Source organism: Pelophylax lessonae (genome assembly GCF_965119305.1).
Source record: "Pelophylax lessonae genome assembly, chromosome: 11".
NCBI lineage: Eukaryota > Metazoa > Chordata > Amphibia > Anura > Ranidae > Pelophylax > Pelophylax lessonae.
In genome coordinates this window covers 11,988,140-12,007,116 of record NC_138778.1, presented here as the reverse complement: position 1 = coordinate 12,007,116, position 18,977 = coordinate 11,988,140, and the positions used below count along the sequence as shown (strand labels likewise).

The window sequence follows — 18,977 nt, the reverse complement described above, 5'->3', positions numbered from 1 at the left end:
TAAATTAATTATGAGGAGCGTTTACAATCGCTTGATTTATTCTCCCTGGAGAAGAGACGCCTGAGAGGGGACATGATAGCAATTTATAAATATCTCAATGGTGATCTCAGCATAGAAAAAAAACCTATTCGGCAGAAAGGTTTGCATGAGGACTCGAGGGCATACAATGCGATTAGAGGAGAAGCGTTTTAACATCAGGCAACGCAGGGGGTTCTTTAAAAAAGATTGTGGAATTCTCTACCACAAGAGGTGGTTTCTGCGGGAAGTATGGTGGCTTTCAAAAGACTCTTAGATGTACATCTCAAGGATCAGAACATTCAGGGGTATGTGAGATGATTACAGCCACACACACCTACACAGGTTGAACTGGATGGACTGTTGTCTTTATTCAACCTCAACTACTATGTAACTATTCATATTAGTTGAGCACTTCTATCTTCAGGACTTCTTTATCAGTTGGAAACAGCTAGGCTGCTTAATCCACACTGCCACAAGTGTAGAAAGGGTTAAGTCTCTTCCTCTCTTTACTGTCTGACAAGAGGACATGGTGGATGATAACTTATCTTCAGGACATTCTCATTAGCATCCCCTTTCAACCGACACCCCTCCACTGACTAGCCAATGAGCAGGGGTGGCTGCACACAATCCTGACTTCAACCTGTAGAACACCTTTGGGATGAATTAGAGCGGAACTTGCGAGCCAGGCCTTCTCATCCAACATCAGTGCCTCACCTCACAAATGCTCTTCTGGAAGAATGGTCAAACTTTCCCATAGACACACTCCTAAACCTTGTGGACGGCCTTCCCAGAAGAGTTAAAGGAGATGTACAGCCAAAGCTCGCGCGGCTGTACATCTCCTATGGATCACAGAAGTGCATTTAGTTCTGCACTCCTGTGACCCGTTTTCAGCAGAGAGTGGACTGAAGTCCGCTCTCTGCTGCCGTAACAGATGTCGGTCCAGGCACCACGTCCTCACGACCACGGAGTTTGGATCCGCCAGGTGCCCTGACCGACACCCGTCTCAGCCTCTCAGCGAGCTGCTGAGAGCATGAGCCGGCCACTCCCCCCCCCTCCACAGCTCAGCGCTCCAATGAGCGAGGAGGAGGCAGAGCAGAGAGCGGTGACTCACAGCAGCTCTCTGCTTGGGAAGCTGTCAGAACCGAGTGATCGGCGGTGTTCGATCGCTGGGTTCTCAGTGCAGAGGAGCGGGGGGACCGATGCTGCATCCACCTAGGTTGAACCCTACAGACTAAGACTGCAATGCCATTAAAGTTCATGTGCGTGTAAAGGCATATAGTGTATATATTCTTCCAACGCCAGTCTTCCACCACTTTTCAAAGACCACAGCTAAAACTAAAAATGTATACATTTTCCTTGTTCTATATACACACACAAACCGGCCACCTGCACTAAAGGCCACACAATACCTCATAGCCGATCGAGGCCTCCACGGCTTAGGAGGCCATACTTGGCTGTGAGGAGTCTGCCCAGAACAGTGGTGGTCTGTACAGTTGCCCTCATATGATCCCCCCCCCCCCCCAGAAGACATCTTTTAATGACGAAACTCGTAGGGTGGAGCCTCCCATTGATGTCATTGTGTACCGGAAGTGAACCGGAAATACAAGAGATCTACCAGCCGGGCAATTTTATTTCAAATGTACATATTTTATTACACATGTGAGTGTGATTTTATTTATTTATTTTTTTTTTTTAAAGAATCTTTATTTAGTTTAACAGATAAACACAAATAAGGAAACAACAAAACCAAATGGTAGAAATTAGGATGGGGCCAAACAGTGCCACATCTCAGGGGGTACAGTATTGCAATTCAGAACGCAGTGCAAAAACCAGGCAAATTGCATTTTCAAAACCATTATAGGACAGAGGGCAAGATGCTGGGAGCCATAAACGGGGGTAACTATGGACAGCCACAGGTGCCAATCAGAACATTAAGCTGGCTCCGAGGGGCCCCAGATCAGAACCCACCCCAGGGGAGGGGGGCCAACAGCCTCCATCAGACCTCCCATGACCAGGGCCCCCCCCCGCGGACCCGTTCCTTCGCCCAAAACGGGCAGTAGGATGGAGCGCAGCAGCAGCCCGGGTCCTCACAGGAAACACAGGCGGCTCTCAGGCAACCCCCCTGCGGCCCAAAAAGGGAAGGCAGTGATAGCTCCGGCAAACTGTCCAACATGGTCCACAAACAAACCATCTGAGGTAGAGTAAGCAGCATACAATAAAAGGGGAAAGTAAAGGGGAGAAAGAGACAGAAAGAAGGGAAAGAGAGAAGAAGTAGAAACGCGTCATACCTGACGAAATCCGGAGCCCGCCGCATTCCACACTCCTACGAGGCCAGCCATGCCATCCAGAAGCCTAAGATACGGCACTGGGGATGGTCTAGGGGGGGGGGGGCAGGGGGAGTCCACCTAAGGACGGGTCAGCCACCACCAACAGGGCCTAATCAAGGCTTGAAGGAAGCACAGCCGGGTTGCCCGAATAGTCGAGCCACGGTCTCCACTTCGCATCATTGCGCTCCCGCGTCCCCCTACATTTAGCTACCCAGTCCACTATGAGGAACGTTGATTTGTTTGTTTTTGTTTGTATGGGTCATTGTGGTCTGGAAAGCTGGCATCTTTATTAGTCTTGGTGATGGTGAATTCTACTGGCGCTTTTCGAGAATAAGGAAGAAATCCTTTTATCTGGCACATTTAAAGGGGACTCTACTTTTCTCATTTTTGGAGCACTTTTTAAGGCTTTTTGTGCGGACACGATTATAGATTTATTAATTTATTACATTGGTACTGTTTATACAGTATGAATATTTAATTATGCATATGCTGGAATTTTTTCACTGATCTAGCGCAACACAGTTTATTAATAGAAGAGATATCTTATTTTTGTGTTTGCTGCTCTTTTTATTTTTTTTGTGCACTACTCTTGAGCATTTATTTTAAAAGTTTTATCTGCTGTGTATAATAATCAGATTTTGTCTGCAGGTGGAAGCCATGCCTAAATGTATCTTCCGATCCTGCCCGCACTTCATGGGAAAGAACTGCTTCTCCCCCGGCATAACGTTGCACGTCTTTCCCAAAGATCTCAGCCGGATAAAGCTGTGGCTTCGGCAGACTGGTCAGTACTGTGATGACATTGATGACTTTGCCGAGAAAATTTTGTCTTCAAAAATGGGTTCTTACCGCATGTGCTCGGCCCACTTCGTTCCCGAAAGTTACATGACCCAGGGGGCCAAAGTGGTCCTCAAACCGGACGCCGTGCCCACAGTCTTCCCTGGGAATGTGGTGGAAGTCGCCATAAAACACGTTCCTCAGAAGAAGAAGCAGCGCCTGGAAGAGAAGGAGGCTGAGAAAAAAGAGCGTTGGTCCCAGGTGGAAGCCGGCACCTCCACCATACACATCTTACAGACAGAGATGGGCACACAGACTGACCTGACTATGGTGACCATTCAGTCTTGCTCAGTCAGCGTTCCTCGCTGGAATACCTATGACAGAGGCATCCAATGGCCTGAATACGAGTTTAATTTTTATGGGGAAGCCTGGAAGGTGCAGTTGGACCACATGTATTTTAACAGCAGATTTAAATGCGTTCAGGAGTTACCCGACGTAGAACAGGAAGAGATCATGGAGGACCATTATCAAGTTCCTTCTGCATTGAAACGTGGCTCCTCCCCAGAGGATTATCGTGTCACCCAACAGGAACCTCTTAAGCCGGAGTCTGAACCTCATACCTCCCCCGAGACACCAGAAGGATGCTTCTTCTCCAAATGTTCTCTGCGAAACAAGAAAACATTATGTGTCCTACAGGCCAAACTGGTGAGTTTGTGGCTTATTTTATGGAGAACTTCAGACGAAGTGGAAAGTATTGTTCTAGAACAGGGGTATTCAACCTTTCTAAACAAAGGGCCAGTTTACTGTCCTTCAAACTTTAGGGGGCTGGACTGTGGCCAGCGGGAGTAGAAAATGTCTTAGGGTCAGTAGGAGTAAACAATGCTCCACCTTTGGTATTGGGGGAGGAATAGTGCCACTATGTTGGTGTCAGTAAGAGGAATAGTACCTCATCATTGGTATCCGTGGAAAGAATAGCTACCCATCTTTGGTGTTAGTGGAAGGAATAGTGCTCCATCATTGGTGTCAGTGGGAGGAATAGTGCTCCATCATTGGTGTCAGTGGGAGGAATAGTACCCCATCATTGGTGTCAGTGGGAGGAATAATAGCACAATGTTGGTGTCAGTGGGAAGAATAGTGTCCCATCATTGGTGTCAGCGAGAGGAATAATGGCTAATTATTGGTGTTAGTGGGAGGAATAGTGCCCCAATGTTGGTGTCAGTGGGAGGAATAGTGCTCCATCATTGGTGTCAGTGGGAGGAAAAGTGCCCCATCGTTGGTGTCAGTGGGAGGATTGGTGCCCCATCATTGGTGTCAGTGGGAGGAATAGTGCCCCATCATTGGTGTCAGTGGGAGGATTGGTGCCCCATCATTGGTGTCAGTGGGAGGAATAGCACCCCCTCATTCATGTCAGTAGGAGGAATAGAAGCACATCGTTGGTGTCAGTGGGAGGATTGGTGCCCCATCATTGGTGTCAGTGGGAGGAATTTCACCCCCTCATTCATGTCAATAGGAGGAATAGTGGCACAATGCTGGTGTCGGTGGGATGAATAGTGCCCCATCACTGATGTCAGCGGGAGGAATAATGGCTCATTGTTGGTGTCAGTGGCAAAAATTATGCCCCACCTCTGGGTTCATCAGGGAGAGCAGTGCCCCAAAGGCCGGATGGAGATGAGCAAAGGGCTACGTCTTGCCACTGGGGCACAATTTGGAGACCACTGTTCTAGAACGAAGGGCTGTTGAAATAACCAATCTTCATTATTACCATCTTTCAGTGCAGTTATTTCTTGAAAGGTATATAAACCCAAAAATAGAAATGTAATATATTGCAGTTTCAGTCCTTAGTTGTGGTTGTTGCATTAATCTCCTTTTTGTGGGCTCTCTCTCCTCTTTATTTTTCTCCTGGTGATCCTGCCAGTAGCACACTTTCTGTTCTAGGGTGACAACGCTCACTCGCTGTACTGTCCCTTTGGAGTAGCATTGTTGTCATGTTAGGACAGGAAGTGCGTTAGGACTATAGTACACCTCCCCCCATCTCCTTATACCCATGACATTGTGGGGTTCTGTAGTCTAGTAGGGGGAGAACTGTGGAGGACTGATGGCTCTGCTTGAGAATTCTGCGCAGCAGAGAGCAGAGGGAGTTACTAGCTAAATTGATTTCTGGCAGAATCAAAAGGCATTTTTTAATATATAAATGCTTTCAATGCTATATGTAGAAGAGCAAAAGGAAGCAAACATGAGACGTTTATTTTTTGCATCTACCAACACTTTATTCTCATTTCCTTGAAGCACTACCAGTGTTAGAAAAGAACCAGCTTAGTGAAGATCAGTGCAGATATCAGCTCATGTTGTGCTTTTCCCTTCCTGACAGGTGGCGCTCTTGAGACACATGACTGAAGCACCACATATGGGCAGTTATAAGAGGCAGCGGACCAGGAAACTGCTGAGTCAGATTGTGGAGATCGTGTGTCTTGTGGCTGGAGAGGTGAGGACTGGGACCGACAGATATGTACAGTAAGGCCTTTTCACTCTTTCTTATTCCTAGGGTGGAAATATGGGTCATATTAGTATGGTACCTCCTTGAATTCCATCACTTCCTTTATTTAAACCTGTTTTAAAAAGCATCTCCATCCAAAATGGGTAAAATAAAGGGCAAGGAACGATTGCCTGGCAGGTCTTCTGCCTATATTTCCAACACAGCTTTGTCAGGCAACGCGTTTTAGTTGAGCTGCTGTTGACACTACATTGAATTGTTCGTAAACTATAATGATATTTTTATCTTTTGTTAAAATTTAACACAATATTGTCAAAATATATATACTATATTGGGACGCCTGCCTATACACACACATGAACTTTAATGGCATCCCAGTCTTAGTCCGTAGGGTTCAATATTGAGTTGGCCCACCCTTTGCAGCTATAACAGCTTCAACTCCTCTGGGAAGGCTGTCCACAAGGTTTAGGGGTGTCTATGGGAATGTTTCACCATTCTTCCAGAAGCGCATTTGTGAGGTTGGGCACTGATGTTGAACAAGAAAGGCCTGGCTCGCAGTCTCCGCTTAATTCGTCCCAAAGGTGTTCTATGGGGTTGAGGTCAGGACTCTGTGCAGGCCAGTCAAGTTCCTCCACCCCAAACTCTCTCATCCATGTCCTCATGGACCTTGCTTTGTGCACTGGTGCGCAGTCATGTTGGAACAGGAAGGGGCCATCCCCAAACTGTTCCCACAAATTCGGAAGCATGAAATTGTCCAAAATGTCTGACACCTTAAGACACAGGTGTCAAACACAAGGCCCGCGGGCCAAATGCGGCCCACCAGGCCATTTCATGTGGCCCTCACACCTCTCCTGCAGCTGCAGAACCCCCTTGTCTCTGCACTCACCTTGTCTCAGTAGTCGGCAGCAGAGAGGACAGAACTCCTTTGCCAGATCCTGTCCTTCTCTGTGCTGCTGCAGAAAGGCTCGTCTTTGCCCACCCTCCTTTTTAGCAGTCTGCAGCAGAGAGGAGGGCAGAACTCCTCCTACAGATCCTGCACCTCTCTGTGCAGCCACAACATCACCTTGTCTCTTCCTCCCCTGGTCTCAGCATTCAGCAGTCTCTGTCAGCTGACTACAGCCCTCCTCTGGTCGTCCTCCAGACCTTGCAATTTCTTCTTCCCTGATCCACCGCATCTTCTTCCTGGCAGTAGCACAAGGTAAGGGGGTGCATTGTGATGTAAGGAAGGGTGGGGGGTCTTGACATCTCATGTAAGGGTGTAAGGGGGCGCTCCGGACACCTAATCTTATAGATATAACCGGCAACCGGCAACCATAATGCTGATGCGGCCCACAATGAAATTGAGTTTGACACCACTGCCTTAAGATTTCCCTTCACTGGAAATAAGGGGCCAACCCCCCAAAAACAACCCCACACCAAATGATTTGGACCAGTGCACAAAGCAAAGTCCACAAAGACATATAGTGTATATCAGATGGGTATAACATTATCTGGGGCTACACCCCAGAAGGTTCTCCCACAAGAAGGATGTCCCTTGGGGTTAATTCCGTCTCCTTTATGCTGTAGTATTACCAGTTTCGTTCACAGGAAACTCCTGATGTCAGGTAGTTGATAGGAGATAGGGATAGACCGATATGGTTTTTCCAGCGCCGATACCGATATTTTGGTCACAAAGTATCGGTATCGGCCAATATGGGCCGATATTCTGCACATTCAATCACACATCCAATGCAGAGTGACCAGTGCCCCCATCCAATGCAGAGTGACCAGTGCCCCCATCCAATGCAGAGTGACCAGTGCCCCCATCCAATGCAGAGTGGCCATTGCCCCCATCCAATGTAGAGTGGCCATTGCCCCCATCCAATGCAGAGTGGCCATTGCCCCCATCCAATGCAGAGTGGCCATTGCCCCCATCCAATGCAGAGTGGCCATTGCCCCCATCCAATGCAGAGTGGCCATTGCCCCCATCCAATGCAGAGTGGCCATTGCCCCCATCCAATGCAGAGTGGCCATTGCCCCCATCCAATGCAGAGTGGCCATTGCCCCCATCCAATGCAGAGTGGCCATTGCCCCCATCCAATGCAGAGTGGCCATTGCCCCCATCCAATGCAGAGTGGCCATTGCCCCCATCCAATGCAGAGTGGCCATTGCCCCCATCCAATGCAGAGTGGCCATTGCCCCCATCCAATGCAGAGTGGCCATTGCCCCCATCCAATGCAGAGTGGCCATTGCCCCCATCCAATGCAGAGTGGCCATTGCCCCCATCCAATGCAGAGTGGCCATTGCCCCCATCCAATGCAGAGTGGCCATTGCCCCCATCCAATGCAGAGTGGCCATTGCCCCCATCCAATGCAGAGTGGCCATTGCCCCCATCCAATGCAGAGTGGCCATTGCCCCCATCCAATGCAGAGTGGCCATTGCCCCCATCCAATGCAGAGTGGCCATTGCCCCCATCCAATGCAGAGTGGCCAGCGCCCCCATCCAATGCAGAGTGGCCAGCGCCCCCATCCAATGCAGAGTGGCCAGCGCCCCCATCCAATGCAGAGTGATCAGCGCCCCCATCCAATGCAGAGTGACCATTGCCCCCATCCAATGCAGAGTGACCATTGCCCCCATCCAATGCAGAATGACCAGTGCATGGGGATTAGACCGCCGCCTGATTACACAGAACGGGGTTCTTCTGCTTACCCGGCGTGGGAGCTGTCATACGAAGTCCCACCTCTTGGACTGGCTCCTATGATAGACGTCGCCAGTGTGCTGTCTATCATAGGAGCCGGTCCAGGAGGCGGGTCGTATGACAGCGCGCACACGGGTAAGCAGAAAAACCCTGCTCTGTGTAATCAGGCAGCGCTCTATTCCCCATCCCCCTTCCCCTCCGGAGGCAGCCCAATAGGCCCTACCTTAAGAAGATATCGGTCATATCGGCCAAGTTTGTGGCCGATACCGATACTTTCAAAAAAGTGAATATCCGCCTCTGATTACTGGCCATACCGATAATCGGTCGATCCCTAATAGGAGGTCCACATGATTTTGGCCATATGGCATAGATCCATGGCTGAGAATAGTGCATGCAGTAAATACGTAAGAAAATAAAGTAAACAGTAAAAAAGTAGGTAAATAGAGTTTGCTGCACCCTCTAAATTTGGTGTATCCAAGTTTCTTTGACTGTACTTTGTGACTGCTGGGTGAGTTCCACATTTTTTATATCTTGCAGGATTTGAAGCTGGTGAAGAAGAATGAAGATCTCAGCAAGTTCTATCAGGAGGAAGGACAGGTGAGAGAGTGGGCCAGGCAGACAGGTAGAGTTCTGACTACAGGTAGTGTTAGGTGGAAGAGTCAGAGCAGCGCTTCCTCTACTATGTATCCCATAAAAGAGGTGCAACCATGATGGTTCAGTAGGTGTGTCCTCCTACAGGGGACATAGGGACAGGTAGTAGACGTCATGGGTATCTTCCTGCAGGATAAGCATGGCTGTTTCCTGTTTTTGTTTTACAAAAGGTTTATTGGGCTTTTCTAGGTTTTACCCGCTTGACCTCCGAAAGATTTACCCCCCCCCCCCCTTCATGACGAAGCCATTTTTTGCGATACGGCACTGTTATACCTGAAGGGTTTCACATGTACTGTCACTTTAAGGCTGGCTCCACCCAGGAGTGATGACAGGGGTCGATTGCGCGGTCATGCAACGCTGCACCCAAATAAAATTAATGTAATTTTTTCCCACAAATAGAGCTTTCTTTTGGTGGTATTTTATCACCTCTGCGTTTTTTTTTTTTTTTTTTAAACAAAAGAAAAAGCTGACAATTTTGAAAAAAATAAATATTTTTTGCTCTCTGCTATAAAACATACCCAAAAAAAAAAAAAAACAATTAAAAATCGAATTTCTTAATAAAGTTAGGCCAAATCTTTTCTGATTCATACAGTGCATCCGGAAAGTATTCACATCGCTTCACTTTTTCCACATTATTTTATGTTACAGCCTTATTCCAAAATAGATTAAATTCATTATTTTCCTCAAAATTCTACAAACAATCCCCCATAGTGACAACCATGGGCGTCCGCAGGTAGGGGCAAAGGGGAGCAAATGCCCCCCCCCCCTGGAATCTCAACTTCCCCTTTTCAAGTGGTTGTTAAAGCTGAGTTCCACCCTGGATTTTTTTTTTTTAAATACCCCCGGGACAGTCAGGGCTAGTACATTCCACAATGGCTAGCCTCTGATCTGTCCCGGGTTGCACTTACCTGTTAGGACAAATACTTACCTTGAAAACGTCTTGTCCAGCGCTGCCATCTCAGATGTGGGCAGCTTGAAGCCAGCGAGATCCCCTTCGGCGTCTTCTTCCGCCTTCTTCGGTCCCACGATGCCCTGCGCCGGCCCCGCCGTCACTTCCGGATCGCGCGGGTCATCCCTCCACAGCTTCTGGGCATGCCCAGAAGCTGTTTAGAAGGGGATGACGCGCGCGACCCGGAACTGACGTCGGGGGCCGGTGCAGGCGCAATGATTCCTGGGAGCGATGACGTTCAGCTCCCAGGAATCATTGCAGAGCCAGGAAGTGACGACGGGCCGCGGCCGAGGAAGGAGGAAGAAGGAAGTAAGGTAAGTATATTTTCTTCGCTACGAGGTAAGTAAAAAAAAAAAAAAAAATATGTGATTATCCATTTCTTTTTCAGGTGACCCGGAGCGATAAGATGGAGGTAAGTATAAAAATAGGGTGGAACTCCACTTTAAGCTCAGGTGCGTCCTGTTTCCACTGATCGTCCTTGAGATGTTTCTGCAACTTGATTGGAGTCCACCTGTGGTAAATTCAGTTGATTGGACATGATTGGGAAAGGCACACACCTGTCTATATAAGGCCCCACACTTAACAGTGCATGTCAGAGCACAAACCAAGCCATGAAGTCCAAGGAACTGTCTGTAGAGGTTTGTATCAAGGCACAGATCTGGGGAAGGGTACAGAAAAGTTTGTGCAGCAGTTTGATAATGGACTGTAGGAGTGATCACACCAGAGGCGTAACTAGAACCTTCAGGGCCCCGGTGCAAGAAACCATGAAGGGACCCCTGGCGCCCTGGGGCCCTTTACTCTAGTTGCGGGGCACTTTATTACGGTCCCGCAGCGGGACCCTTTCACAAGTTCTGCAGTGGGCCCCCTTCCTGCCATCTTGGGGCCTCCCCACGGTGGTGGAATGCCAGTTTCCTGTCGCAAGTGTGACCTTTGCGATCCTGGAAGTTCACCCACTGGTGTCAGTAGTTTTTTTTTTTTTGGTATTTTAATTGTATTATTTTTTATCATTTTATTTAATTTTTTTACAATGTGACTGACTATGACTCTGTCCATTCAGAAAAGGAAGGAGCTGTTAAATTACATATTTACCGACCCCTTCCTGGTTTCTCTATTGTAACACATCCCCTGCAGCAGCTGGCAGGAGAGGGAAGGGAGCATTCTGAAGGGGGGGGGGGGACCAGGGAAGCACACAGGGGCCCAGAGACAGCAGAACACAAGTATACTGGATAGGAGAAGTGGCGGGGGGCAGCGTACAGAGGAACCAATCTCCTCCATTTTCCTCCTGCAGCTACAGAAGGAAAAAGGAGGACAGTGATTTCTCTACATGCTGCCCCCGGTGTACAGGGGAGCCACATGGGCCCCCTTGAGCATGGGGCCCGGTTGCGATTGCAACCCCTGCAACCCCTGTAGTTACGCCCCTGGATCACACCAAGAGAAGGGTTCGATCTATATTCAGACGATCATTGTCTGCTATCCATGGTTTTCAGACCTTCAAGTACTTGGTGTGGAAGTCCTTCAAAATGGAAGTGAGCTTCTCATTGACCATGGTACCCAGAAGCCTTATGATGTGCTTCTTTTTTTTGGAAGTAGAAGGTGAAAAAAGTTGTTTTATCCAGGCTGGTGACCTCATAAAGGAGCTCTATATAGTGGCCAGGTACCCTGCAATAAACCGTCTATGTGCTGCACTGATGGGGGTCTTGTCATTCTTGATTTGCCCAACTTCTTCTTTGTGAAAAGAAAAAAGAAAATGAGATGTATGTAATGCTATCTAGAATGTATCAGTGTTTCTCCTCGCAAGGAAATGGGAGGCCATTATGTCTCCTCTGTTGGCGAGCAGTGGCAGCGGACTGTGATTTAGCCAATCGCTGTCAATCACTGTCCTGTGTGTTTCAGATTCCAGTACGATATCAGGACGTGGCTGTGTTCTTCACTAGAGAGGAATGGAATTACATAGAAGAAAACGAAGAGCTTTACAAGAAAGAAATACTCAGTGACCCCAATGAATCTAAGGAGGACCAAATAGAGGACTTCATAGGTGACACTGGCATTGGCTGTATTTCTGGCATATTACGCTGCAGGATTGTTTTATATCAGTGGTCTGCAAACTGCAGCCTGGTGGCCGGGTGCGACCCTTTGCTTGCCTTTATCCGGCCCTTGGGGCACTTTTCCTCCCACTAATACAAGACATTATTCCTCTCACTGACACCAACAATGGGGCTTAATTCGTTCTTTTGACATCAGCAATAGGGCACTATTTCTCCTAATAACGCCAACGATGGGGCACTATTCCTCCTACTGATGCGAACGATGGGACACTATTCCTTCCACTGACACCAACGATGGGGCACTATTCCTTCCACTGACACCAACGATGGGGCACTATTCCTCCCACCGACACCAATGATGGGGCACTATTCTTCCCACTGACACCAACAGTAGGGCACTATTCCTCCCACTGACGCCAATGATGGGGCACTATTCCTCTCACTGACACTAACGATGGGGCACTATTCCTCCCACTGACACCAACGATGAGGCACTATTCCTCCCAGTGACACCAACAATGGGGCACTTTTACTCCCACTGACACCAACGATGGGGCACTATTCCTCCCACTGACACCAATGATGTGGCACTATTCTCCCACTGACACCAACGATGGGGCACTATTCCTCCCACTTACACCAATGATGGGGCACTATTCCTCCCACCGACACCAACGATGGGGCACTATTCCTCCCTCTGACACCAACATTGAGGCACTATTTCTTCTACTGATACGAATAAGGGGGCACTATTCCTCCTACTGACACCAACATTGGGGCACTATTCCTCCTACTGACACCAACATTGGGGCACTATTCCTCCCACTGACGCCAACATTGGGGCACTATTCCTTCCACTGACACCAATGATGGGACACTATTCCTCCCACTGACACCAACGAATATCCGATTATAGCCTCTCGGGGGATCAGGAAGGAATTTTTCCCCTGCGGTAGCAAATTGGATCATACTTTGCTGGGGTCTTTCGCCTTCCTCTGGTTTACCTGTGGGTATAGGATTGTGTATATGGGATTGTATGGTTGTGTTTTCTTTTTTTGTTTTTTATTGGTTGAGCTAGATGGACTCGTGTCTTTTTTCAACCTGACTAACTATGTAGCTATTCCTCCAACTGACACCAACAATGGGCCACTATTTCTTCTACTGATACAAATAAGGTGACACTATTCCTCCCACTGACATTAACGATGGGGGCACTATTCCTCCTACTGACACCAATATTGGGGCACTATTACTCCTACTAATAACAACATTGGGGCTCTATTCCTCCTACTGACACCAACATTGGGGCACTATTACTCCTACTGACACCAAAATTGGGCGCTATTACTCCTACTGACACCAACATTGGGGCACTATTCTTCCCACTGATACCAATATTGGGGCACTAGTCGTCCTCCTGGTACCAAAGCCCTTACCCTTCAGATGCTGTTTGGATCCACAACACACTTTTGCAACGTTCATAAAGCTTCTGAAAACTGTCAATAAAGGCCTCTTTAGGAATTGATCGCAGAACCGATGTCGTACATTCTTGGATTACCACCACGTCCACAAAACGTGCGCCTTTCATGGCGCTGTTCAGGCAGGTAAACAAAAAGAGTTCCGGAGGTGCCAGATCAGGGGAGTAGGGTGGATGATCGAGAACAGGTACACCGCTTGGATTCCAGATGGAACTGGAAGCACCAGGTCTCATGCCCTGTGACAATGATTCGCAGAAAGGATGGCTCCTGGTCACACATGATAATTAAAGTGGAGTTCCACCCATTTTTAATAACTTGGATTACATAGATGTATGTAATCCCCTTTAAAACTACTTTTACCAATGGAAACTTTTTTTTTTTTGCTAGGAAATACCTTTTTTTCTTCTTTATTCATCCTCTCCTCACTTCCGGGTCTGGCCGCCGATCGGCGATTAGGTCATTCGGCGATTCGCAATGGCTGCTGGGATGTATCTCATGAAATCTCATGGGATGAAATCTTGCATTATTACACAGGAGTCCTGAGGTGTACTCGTATGTATTGGATTGAGTCCGTGCTCCGCCCCGCCTCCTCTCAGTGAACTGTACCCTCGGATGTATTGGATTGAGTCCGTGCTCCGCCCCGCCTCCGCCCCGCCTCCTCTCAGTGAGCGTGGAATGAAAGCATTATATCCCGTAGAGCTCACTGAGAGGAGGCGGGGCGGAGACGGGGCAGAGCACGGACTCAATCCAATACATACAGTACAGCTCAGGACACCTGTGTAATAATGCGAGATTTCATCCCATGAGATACATCCCCAGCCCTTGCGAATCGCCGAATGACGTAATCGCCGATCGGCGGCCGGACCCAGAAGTGAGGATGAATAAAGAGGAAAAAAAGGTATTTCCTAGCAAAAAAAAAAAAAGTTTCCATTGGTAAAAGTAGTTTTAAAGGGGATTACATACATCTAAAGTTACTAAAATGGGTGGAACTCCACTTTAAATCTCCAGAGGTTTCCATCCATTTTGCTTTCTGTTGGTCTGTCAGCTTGTGTGGCACAAACTGGGAACAGATCTTCCGCTTAAAGAAATCTTCACGGACGAGGGTGCGCACCGTGTCCTTGCCCAATTCTTCCGCCATCAATCGTAGAGTCGATCGCCGATCTCGTGCCAGCATTTGTCGCACTCACTCGATCATGTCTGGGGTTTTGCTTGTCAACGGCCAAACTGAACGTGGCTCATCCTTGTTTTCTTCCCGTCGCGAAAGCGTTTGAACCAATCCTAAACACATTTTCAGCTTCTGTCCCGTACACTTGCACCAACATTTTATGCGTCTCCGTCACTGTTTTCCCCAATTTGTAGCAGAACTTGATGCTCTATTACACTGTGACCCTGCCTTGCACACTGTCTACATTCGATTGCCAGCTGCAGGTTTACCCTGACGGTCACGTGCACTCCACTCTGGGTGGCGCTTCTTGACATGTCCATGGATAGCCATGTGTATTCGCATGCAGCTGGCCCATGTTGCCATTGCAATATCGGACCATTTACCAAACTTTTTAGACACACCAGGTACACTAGAATGGTTTAGGTCAACATTTTAACTAACTTTTTAAAAAAAAGTTTGTTTATTGATTTTTTTTGTACTGTTTATGTATAAACATACCTGATAAAGTGTTCCTAGAGCACTATGGGTTAGCTAAAAAGGCAGACAAAATATTTATTTAAATTCTAGAATGCTCGTAATGGGGCTTAGTTTCACTGTGGGGGAATGGGGATTCTAGAGGAGGTTGGGAGAATCTGTAGCAGACTTGATGGTTTTGTTGGGAATGAGGGTTCTGTAAGGAGCTGGGGGCAGCTGTGGGGGCTTGGATCCCTGGAGGGGGCTGGGAGTCTCTCCATGAGGCTGGGGGCTTTGTAGGGGCACTGTGGAGGACTTTGCAGGAGGTTGGGGGGCTGTAAAATCTGTAGAAAGCTAGGGGGCACTATGAGAAGTTGGAGGGCACCGTGGGAGGTTGGGGGTTTTCAGGGAGCCTGGGAGAGGCAAAGGAAGCATAGCAGCTTCCTTTGCAGCTCCCTTTGCCTGATTGAAACCTCGGACTGAGCCATCTGATAAGAGAGGGGTTGGTGCTCTGATGAGTCATCTAATATCTGTAAACATATAATGATGTGGGTGGGTAGGAAAAGGAAAAAGGTGTTTCTGCCCACCATGCCATGTATTCCGGGTGAGTCTCATGCCACACAATATACTCAGAGTACTAGGGAAGTATATTTAACATTAGAAATTTTTTTATTACAATAGCACTGCTGACTGCTTCTCCATTATATACCATGTAGAATGTGGAATTATACAAGGAGCTATGATCTCTATACAAGCTGACCTAGCAGTACTGGCCCATTGGATGTGTGCTTGGCTGGGATTACCCAATGGCTTTTATGTACAATATCTCTGTGCTTAGCAATGTACACATATTAGGGCCAATTTATAAACATACCTGATAAAGTGTTCCTAGAGCGCTATGGGTTAGCTAAAAAGGCAGACAAAATATGTATTTAAGTTCTAGAATGCTCGGGATGGGGCTTAATGTCACTGTGGGGGAATGGGGATTCTAGAGGAGGTTGGGAGATTCTGTTGCAGACTTGATGGTTTTGTTGAGGATGAGGTTTCTAGAGGGAGCTGGGGGCAGCTGTGGGGGCTTGGATCCCTGGAGAGGGCTGGGGTGTCTCTCCGGGAGGCTGAGGGCTTTGCGGGGGCACTGTGGACGACTTTGCAGGTGGCTAGAAAATCTGAAGAAAGCTAGGGGGCACTATAAGAAGTTGGATGGCACCGTGGGAGGTTGAGGGCTTTCAGGGGGCCTGGGGGAGGCAAAGAAAGCATAGCAGCTTCCTTTTCTGCTCCCTTTGTCTGATTGAAACCTCGGACTGAGCCATTTGATAAGAGAGGGGTTGGTGCACTGATGTGTCATCTAATATCTGTAATCATATAATGGTGTAAAAAGGGTTTTTTCTCATTGCCCGCATTCTCCACCAGAAAAAAAAAAAGGGGGGGGGCTTAGTGTAACTGTGGGGGAATGGGGATTCTAGAGGAGGTTGGGAGATTCTGTTGCAGACTTGATGGTTTTGTTGAGGATGAGGTTTCTGGAGGGAGCTGGGGGCAGCTATGGGGGCTTGGATCCCTGGAGAGGGCTGGGGGTCTCTCCAGGAGACTGAGGGCTTTGCGGGGGCACTGTGGATGAATTTGCAGGTGGCTGGAAAATCTGAAGAAAGCTAGGGGGCACTATAAGAAGTTGGATGGCACCGTGGGAGGTTGAGGGCTTTTAGTGGGCCTGGGGGAGGCAAAGAAAGCATAGCCGCTTCCTTTGCTGCTCCCTTTGTCTGATTGAAACCTCGGACTGAGCCATCTGATAAGAGAGGGGTTGGTGCTCTGATGTCTGATGTGTCATCTAATATCTGTAATCATATAATGGTGTAAAAAGGGTTTTTCTCATTGCCCGCATCCTCCACCAAAATAAAAAAAAAAGGGGGGGGGGTTTCGTCTGCACTGATTTTTGTGGATGGAGGAATCTGTTATGTTTTTTTCATTCAGCCTGCAGATTGAATGAAAGAAATATGACAGTGGATGGCCTGTTATGGTCCTGACCATAATAAACAAAGGAAGGAATGATGTACAAACCCACTAACCCACCTTTATGACATAATGGGAAGTTAGGAAAGAAACCTATTGATTTCTGCAACCATAATAGTTGTGTTGGAGGTTGGGGTGTTCATTTTTTTTTTTTTTTTTTTTTTAAAGCAAAAAGCAATGTTGTGTGTTTTTCCATATACAAATTATACTCTGTGTGTGGAGTGTGGCTGGTTTTAAAGTTTTTTTTTTTTTTACAGAGGATTTTGAGGATGATACGGATATAACAGACGACCATTTCTTCAAGCTTCTGGAAGTGAACTCACAAGGTACAGAAATCTTAGATGTTGTCAGGAAGAAGATTGTTGAATTAATTATTTGGGGTTTGGCCTGCTGGGCCCGCACTCTTCACTATAGACACGAGATGTGATTGGCCAAACCTGGGTGAATTCTAAAAGTGCCGGGAGCCTTCAAAAATAAATGGTCCTTTCTTCAAGCATTTTCATTCATTGTATTAGCCAAAACTAAGCCTGAGTTCAGGACTCTGTGCAGGCCAGTCAAGTTCTTCCACCCCCAAACTCCCTCATCCATGTCTTTATGAAGAGAGAGACACGGAGCGCCTCTAAGTGCCGTATGCTTTAATCCAAGAATACACACACACGATTTAAAAACTCAACATGGGGTAGATTAATGCAAGGCTCAAAAGATGGTGACGGCAGATGGTAGTGGAATCCAGTGGCCGAAGATGGAGTGCAAATGGAAGCTGATGTATACGGCAGGAGGACAAGCTAAGCCGGCCGTTGTTTTCGGGGATCTGGTACTTCCGCGTGTTGGACTGGAACGTGACGTCACCAAAGTCAGATGGGAGACACAACGCGTTTCAGAGCATGCGCCAAGCTCCCAGCGGCCCCAGAGCCTAGTAAAAGGTTTGAAGCTTCACTTTTCAAAAAGTACCCAATCACATGCAAGAAAAAAAGGCATTTTTGCTTGCACATGATTGGATGATCAGGTTGAGGTCAGGACTCTGTGCAGGCCAGTCAAGTTCTTTCACCCCAAAATCGCTCATTCACACTATATTGCCAAAAGTATTGGGCCACTCCTCCAAATCATTTGGTGGAGGGGGGATTATGATGTGGGGTTGTTTTTCAGATGTTGGGCTTGGCCCCTTAGTTCCAGTGAAGGGAACTCTTAAGGCGTCAGCATACCAAGACATTTTGGACAATTTCATGCTCCCAACTTTGTGGGAGGAGTTTGGGGATGGCCAATTCCTGTTCCAACATGACTGCGCACCAGTGCACAAAGCAAGGTCCATAAAGACATGGATGAGCGAGTTTGTAAAGGCAGGCGTCCTAATACTTTTGACAATATATATGGCAGCACATAATAGGGCCCACCTCTACGTTGCCACCTATAAGACCAACGGGAAGGGGAAAAAAATTAAATATTTATAAATGAAAATTAATGTAGGTGGGCAAATTAGAGGTTTTTTTTTTTTTTTTTTTTTGTTCCCATTAATCAACAAATATTGGCACTGCTAAATCTGGCCTGGAAATCTTGATTTCAAAGACCTTTGCTCATGAAAGAGATAGAAGTGGACATTGTATCAAAATGCAAAATTGGCTTATCAGCAAAGCCCCATCAGTATGGAATGTAGAATTACATAGGGGATTATTGTAAAGGTTACTAAAGGCGATCTTACGCTTTAAATCAGGTATTTATGGTATATCAGTAAAGTACCTAAATCACCTTTGGGAAGTCATGAGTGTAACTCTACGCATCTTTCCTTTCAGGTCACAGTCCAGGAGCAGCGCCATTGGGTAGGAAAAGGAAAAAGGTGTTGCTGTCCACCATGCCATGTATTCCGGGTGAGCCTCATGCCGCACAAATTACTCAGAGTACTAGTGAGGCTTCTGACCTGAAGTATATTTAACATTAGAAATTATTTATT

At 47.4% G+C, this 18,977-nt stretch overlaps 1 protein-coding gene across 3 annotated transcripts in view; it reads left to right on the top strand.

The window, feature by feature from the left end:
* Positions 1-18,977, top strand: part of LOC309567098 (uncharacterized protein) — a 62,591-nt gene that overhangs the window by 5,085 nt on the left and 38,529 nt on the right. For 2 of the 3 annotated variants that reach the window (XM_082272427.1, XM_082272425.1), the window contains exons 2-7: positions 2,994-3,824; positions 5,488-5,601; positions 8,825-8,884; positions 11,781-11,922; positions 17,290-17,358; positions 18,820-18,894. In XM_082272427.1, coding sequence (XP_082128553.1) covers positions 3,003-3,824; positions 5,488-5,601; positions 8,825-8,884; positions 11,781-11,922; positions 17,290-17,358; positions 18,820-18,894 — 1,282 coding nt within the window. In that variant the 5' untranslated portion in view covers positions 2,994-3,002. The remainder of the gene's footprint in view (positions 1-2,993; positions 3,825-5,487; positions 5,602-8,824; positions 8,885-11,780; positions 11,923-17,289; positions 17,359-18,819; positions 18,895-18,977) is intronic. The other variant, XM_082272426.1, reaches the window with a different exon arrangement.